The 7,187-nt window shown below is 39.8% G+C and overlaps 1 protein-coding gene across 1 annotated transcript in view; it reads left to right on the forward strand.

The window, feature by feature from the left end:
* The window catches only part of AUTS2 (autism susceptibility candidate 2), a gene marked incomplete at its 5' end in the record, with an annotated part of 26,036 nt that extends 20,682 nt beyond the window's left edge, over positions 1–5,354 (forward strand). Inside the window, one exon of the mRNA XM_010290898.1 lies at positions 3,558–5,354. Coding sequence (XP_010289200.1) covers positions 3,558–4,797 — 1,240 coding nt within the window. The remainder of the gene's footprint in view (positions 1–3,557) is intronic.
* Positions 5,355–7,187: the final 1,833 nt, after the last annotated feature.

Consider the following 7,187-nt stretch of genomic DNA (forward strand, 5'->3'; position numbering starts at 1 on the left):
TACATTCCTGTCAAGCTGCTTTGGCATTGCCTGAACTCCATATCACAGCTCAGAACATACTTATTTTCAATAATTTGAGAGCTTAAAAGTAAGCGTCATTCATACTTCATAACTTCTGCACAATGACGGCTACCAGTTTAGTACAGTAATGTTTTCTCCAATCTAGTGTTGCTGTGCATCCGTCTGTGTGGTTTTGAAGAGTTCTACTTTGCAGCATGCTCGCACTGTTGCCTGTATGAGAAGATGCTGAGAATCCCTTCCTGGAGACGTGCTCCCTATGTAGATAATGTCTGGAGTAGTTTGTGAGCCTCTCATACCTCTTCTTTTATCTTCAGTGGCACCCAGCGGGGTGAGGATGCAGCCCTGCTTTCTAGTTGAGGTCCCAATCTCTGTTACCTATGTTAAGCTAATTTGCCCAAAGAGGAAGAACTGGGTATCATGCCCGGAGGTATGATTTCATCTCAAAATCATCCTGTCATCAAGGTCTAACTTTATCAGCCCCCAAATGGGCCATCTAGCCAACAGCATTCCTCTAGATTTCGTCTGTTACCAGTGGAAAGGTACCTCAGAGGTACCTCTTACCTTGGCTCTTCCCCACCTAAGAACGATGTTGCAATGAATCACTGGTCTCTCTTCTTGGATAAACTGTATGGCCTGTGTACCGCAGCCCCCTCCCAGCTAGACTGAGATAAGGTAAATCCCTCAAGATAGCTTGGATACTAGGAAACTGCAATCTGTGAACCTTTCCTAGGTGCAGAGCTGGCTGGGGACTTAAGACTGCAGTGTCCTGATCTGGTGCCCACTTCCTCCTGCAACATCATCTGCAGTTGCAGAGGGGTTTTTTTGTTTTAAGGGCTCCAGTAGTCCAGCCCAGAGTTAGAAGAAAATAAGTAAAAATATCTAAAAATAACCATTGTGAAAAATAGAATTTGTTCTTTCTCAGTGGTATTTTGTTTAAAAGACACCACTGAGCAATTCAATTCTAATGATGACATTTAAGTGTATGTAATCCTAGAGCATTAAAAAAAAACAAACCAAGAATCTATTGATCTTTTTATCAACATAAATGAGCCAAAGTACTCGGCATAAGATACTCAGTATCTTTCAGTGTAGCATACAGCCTCAAAACATACCTTACTTAGTAATAAGTTAATTTGAGAACATGATCTTAAGTTTCTTTGTGGAGACAGAGGCTTAGAACTGTTGCCATATTATTAACCTAAGGAGCCCTTGACAGATCTGAGGATAAAAAATTATTCCCTCTCTGACCACTGAACTACATGTAGTTCACTTAAGTGAGCTGTATAATCAATAGCCTCTTGAGATAATGCCATCACTGTAATTGAATAGGATGAAATTGGCAAAGGAATATGTTTTTTTGGTTGCACATCTGTTTTTCTTTAGTTCCAGAAAATGTCTGTTATTTTCTCTATATTTTATGCATAATTTAAAATACATCAATTACATATAAAATTGATTAATTATCAGCAAAAGGACTCAGTGAGCTCTCATAGTGAAATAAAACAATTAAAGGTGCCCTCTGAACTACTCCCATGAGCAAAATAAATGAAAGACTAGGTATTGCAGAGTCCACAAGCCAGTGCTTTCCCAGCAAAGTAAAAGAATCGAGTCTGCATGTTGAGAAGCTTTCACTGGAGTGCCTTGACTTGGTCTCACTGTGTCCAGATCTGGAAGCTGTTAAACCAAATGCCTCAACTTTTGGTGGAAAGCAAGAGGAGGGAAATTAGAGCCAGGACACAATTCCCAGAGTGTTGAGGGCACAGTCAGTCAAAGCAGAACCTGATACCAAGGAATTAATTGGTAGTCAGCACAGACTGGGCAGTTCTGGTATCAGATGCTCCAACTTAGAAATGTTTTATAACAGTCACATTCTGGACTCTCTGAGGTATCTCAAGACATGGCCCATAAAATGACAGTTCCAACAATTCAGTCTAGACAAAGCAAAAGATGCATCTGGTGAGGTTATAATAATGAGAATTTCCTTTTGAAATATACTTTTTCTGCAGTTGCTGCAGTTTCACCATCCAACAGTGCCTACAGGTAGAAAACTTACGCAGTTCAGCTTGGCAAAAAAGGAGGTAGCAGAAATTGTATAGATGAAGGAGCAAGTGTCCACTTCAAAGTCGCTCTCTGAGTTGTCCTTCAGCCAGCCAGTGTTGCTCATCTTGTGAACCTGTGCTCAGGTTACACATTTCTAAGCAGAGGAACATGTAGATGGGATCTGGTTGGGACTGCAGAGCGCCTCACTGCTTATCCCTCACTTTTGCCTTTAACAGCAGAACATCCACCAGCCCACATGGAACAGAATTTCCATGTTCAGCAAACAGCATGTGTCCAACACTGAATATCTGGAGCTGTCCTTATGGAAAGACTCCAACTCAGAGACCAACTGAAATTACTGAGACGTTAAAATCATTGGAACTGAGGAGTTAGATTTTCCTTATGGATTTGATTCATTTTAAGTAGGAAAGCTTTTCCACTTACTGTTGCCCATACCAACTCTTGGTCAACACTGCTTCAAAAAAATAGTTGGTATAGGATCCATTCTCATATTTAGGTTTCTGTACACTGCCAGACAATTACTCTCTCACCTTTTGTGCATAAATAAGCTTGAAAGATGTAATGAATTCACAGTATTTTGAGACTTCTGGCATTGGCAGGGTGATGCACTGGCCCTGTCCTTGCTCTGCTTGCTCTACCCTACAAATGGGAAGGGGTTGGTAGTGTGAAGAGCAACTGACTCCAGAGAGATGATGTTTTGAGAGCTAGCCTGAAGGATGGCCATATGGGATAGACTGATCTCTGCTGAGGAAGTCAACACATGATGGTTGCCTCTATTAAAGACCTGCACTGAGACTCATTGCACGCTTAGAGAAGCGCCTACCTGTTCAGAGAGGTGGATTGTCTCCATCAGTACCAGTGTCTTGAGAAGTTTTTGTTTTCAGTTTTAAGAAGTAAATTGAATTGTGAGGAGCAAATTGAAAAGCTAGAAGATTGAAGAGAATAGAGATAAGAAAGTAGTGATGTACATAGGTCTAGAAATTTTTTAAGAAGTCACTTGAACAAATGTCATCTATTTTCCTAAATGTATTCTTAATGGAAGAAGCAGGTGAAATACTATTAACCATGTAATTTGGATTTAACTGCCTCACTTTTTTTGGATGAAGTTAGTATGTTTTTTTTTTTTTCTTCTCTCTCCTCTTTGCAAACAATTAAGGCCGTTGTCTTAGAAGTATGTGTACTAGAGCTAGATTCCCTGGGAGTCTTCTCTGGACTTCAGCGCTTGAAATCTCAATCGGATCATTCACAAAGCAGCTTCAGGAATCTTCTTCTCCTGGGACGAGATAATAGAATAGGACTAGTTTAGAGGTGGGATGTTCTTGTGGTGTTTTGGGCGTGCAAAAGGAACAGTGCATTTAATGGTGCATGTTACTAGCTTTCTGCAAAGCAACAAGTATGAAGTCAGACACCCTAGATGCTTTGTTTTATTTCCGTAATTTCTCATGCCTTCATTTTTATACTTCTCTTTCTTCTAGGGAGAGCATTGAGAAAAGACACTCCAGCCATCCTTCGCCAGCACCTATTCATCCAGTAAACTCCCTCGGACATAATCGCAGCTCGAATGAGCAGATCAGGAGCCATCTGAATCCCGAGGTTAGAGAAAAAGAGAAACCCAAAGAACGAGAGAGGGATCACTCCGAATCTCGCAAGGAAATTAATGTTGAAGAGCACAAGGTGAAGGACAACTATATTTCGGAGAAAGAAGGCCTGAGCCATGAAAGCCGAGTGGTGGAAGAGTCTAAGCAAATGCCCAGGGTTCCTTCGCCTTATGCTAGGCCCCCTGTTGTAGAAAGCGCCAGGCCTAATAGTACTTCAAACCGTGAGGCCGAGAGGAAGAACGAGCCGGCATACGATAATCCGAAGAAAAGCAATGAAGTCAAAGTGAAGGAGGAGCGAAAGGAAGACCATGATGTTCAACCTGAGGGACCTCAGACTCATAGGTCATCTGATCAGCCACCACCTATATCTACATCTAATGTCCATCCAAGTCCTTTAGTGTCTATGCCCATGACTGTAGGTGTAACTGGTATACATCACATGAACAGCATCAGTGGCCTGGATAGGACTCGCATGATGACCCCTTTTATGGGAATTAGCCCAATTCCTGGTGGAGAACGTTTCCCCTATCCTTCTTTCCACTGGGATCCAATGAGAGATCCCTTAAGAGATCCTTACAGAGAGCTAGATATTCATCGGAGAGACCCCCTGGGCAGAGACTTTTTGCTAAGAAATGACCCCCTTCATCGTCTTTCTACACCAAGATTATATGAAGCAGACAGGTCATTCAGGGATCGGGAACCTCATGACTACAATCACCACCACCATCACCACCACCCTCTCTCTGTTGACCCTCGACGTGAGCATGAGAGGGGCAACCACCTGGATGATAGGGAGCGGTTGCACATGCTCAGAGAGGACTATGAACATGCACGCCTGCACTCAGTTCACCCTGCCGCCTTGGATGGGCACCTGCCTCACCCAAGCCTAATCACGCCAGGACTTCCTAGCATGCACTACCCCAGAGTCAGTCCCCCAACGGGACACCAAAATGGCATCCTCAATAAAACTCCCCCCACAGCAGCTCTCAGTGCCCCTCCACCTCTTATTTCTACTCTGGGACCTCGGCCTGGGTCTCCCAGAAGGACTACTCCTCTGTCAACAGAGATAAGAGAGAGGCCTCCTTCTCACACCCTCAAGGACATTGAAGCTCGATAAGCAGAGTGCTTCTCTAAATAAAATAAAAACTAAATAAAAACTAGAGAAAGAGGGACAGAACGTTGTAAATGAACATAATATAAAGACCTTCTTACTAGTCATTGATACAGACTGGGGATGTGACCCACTGTACAATATGTATAGACCTGAGTGCAAAGATTTTGAAATGTTTTTTTTTTTTTTGTATATTATATGTTGAAATTTTCCAGATCTTTTAGCCAAGTCCCTATGTTCCTCGTGTCTCCTACTCTATTTTATTTCTAGTTTAAAAATTTCAAAATTTGAACTGAATAACAAGACATTAGTCTGAATGATTTGACTAGAAACAAGCCACCACCAATGTCAACCATACAAAGCTCTTTCAGACCAGAAGTGAAGACAACTGTAGATATTTATGTAAAAAGATTGCTTCATGGGTTAATGGTTCATATATGCAAAAAGGGTAAGATGAAAGCTTTACTTTGTACAAATGTAAATAGATAAAATTAAGTAACATAATACATTAATACTTCTTAAACTGTGCTATTTGCAAACTTAATATTGATCAACACAGTCTGCTTATGCTGTGTTACATATATTGTTATAGACAGCTAAACCCCTTCAACTATGCAATGAATTTTAAGGCTTTTCACAAAAGCCTTTATAACTCAAAGGAGCCTTTTCAACACACAACATAATTAAAGTCATATTTTCCCTGAACAAGCTCATCTATAATAGAAACCTATATCTCTTGCTTGTTTTGATGACGAAGCAGCCCATTAGAAGCGTAGTTTTCCATCAGAACCCCTGCATCAAGATGCTGATGTTACTGTAGCTCATGTATTCCTTAGAATGCATCAGGGTTAGCAATCTGTAATAACTGATACTGTAGTCATGACAGATTGGTTTTCAGTCACATTAATCTGGGTTAAACAGAGTAATAATCAAATGCTGGATATTTTCCAGAACTTTTCATCACTTAACATGTCAAATTTATTTTTGGAAGAACATCTGCTTGTAGCCATTCATGTCTGTTTTTATTGCCAGTGTGTCATTTTTATCTGTACACACACTTTTTTTTTTTTTTGGTAAGCAATTTTTAGCTGCATTGAAACAGATCCTACAAGAAAGCTAATACTTTTCTAAATGATCGATATGTTTTCACTGTGGATCAGTAGTTTAATTAATGAACTCCGATACAGATTTCATAATGCAATTTATTGTATTTCAGTTGGTAATAAAGTCTGTGAATAGTTAACAGGTCAGCCTTGTTGTTCCCTAATCATAGAAGACATGAAATAACATGAAGAACATGGTCCTTTTTAAAAAATATGCATCAATCTTCTGAAATCTGTCTTTTCATAACACACTTTTTTATAATGTGTTAAGTTTCTTGTCTAAATATTTGGAGAGAATATGACTTTATCAGAGAGAATTCAATATCTTGTCTACTGGACTGTAAGATATATGTATGAAATAAAATTAGTTCCATTGGTCTTCTAGTGTATTAAAGTGCTATCTGAAGTTGTTATCCTGTTTTGGCAAAAAAAAAAAAAAGAAAAAAGAAAAAAGTTAACTACAGACAGTTGTTTCTAATGATCAGAGATCTATTTTAGTAGTCAACTGAAGGTTTAGTTGTAAGCTTCAGACTTTGTGAACTCCAGATGTTGTGCAGTGGTTTTTTTTTTTTTTAAGAACAAAAGCAAAAATACAAAAAAACCCCAACCCTGAAGAATATGTACACTGGAACCGTAGTGGTAGCTTTCAGTATTGTAAAGAGATTGTTATATACGAATCTTTTTGCTGTTTATCCTGTATGTAATAAAGTCCTTTCTAGATCCTATGTGAAAAGAAAAGTGAAGCGGCTCTCAATCTTCAGCATGTTTCCTCATCAGCGAAGACTTGTGTAATGTAAATTGTGCCATGTTATTAAAAAATGTGAACTAAACTGCTAGGTGCTTCTTTGTGTGGAGTACCCCATCATCGCTATGGGGAAGAAACACTTTTTCCAAAGAGTGGGTTTTTGTTCAGAAGAAATAGCTATTAAATATGTCAAGCTGTTATAAGCCATCTGATTAAAATTATGATAGTAATCAGGCAAAAAGGAACAAAAAGGAGACCAGATCCTTGGCTTGTCTGGATTCTTTAAAATATATCAACACCCTACTTACATTAGCTTTTAGTTAACTGACCAGTTGGTCTTCCAAGATAGTCCCATACTCACGTACGTGGCTGTGTGCAAGCCTTCTGTGAATCTGGGCAGTTCTGCACAAGCCAATGGCATTTTACAAGTTTTCATCAGCTAAAGATATGGCTGTCGGTTACTATGAACAATGTGTACATAAGTATGTCCAATTTCTTGCCAAGTGCTTAGTTCTTCACAGTACAGCTTTTGTGGCATCCTTTTTTGG

The sequence above is a fragment of the Phaethon lepturus genome, unplaced genomic scaffold (assembly GCF_000687285.1).
Source record: "Phaethon lepturus isolate BGI_N335 unplaced genomic scaffold, ASM68728v1 scaffold19867, whole genome shotgun sequence".
Lineage (NCBI taxonomy): Eukaryota > Metazoa > Chordata > Aves > Phaethontiformes > Phaethontidae > Phaethon > Phaethon lepturus.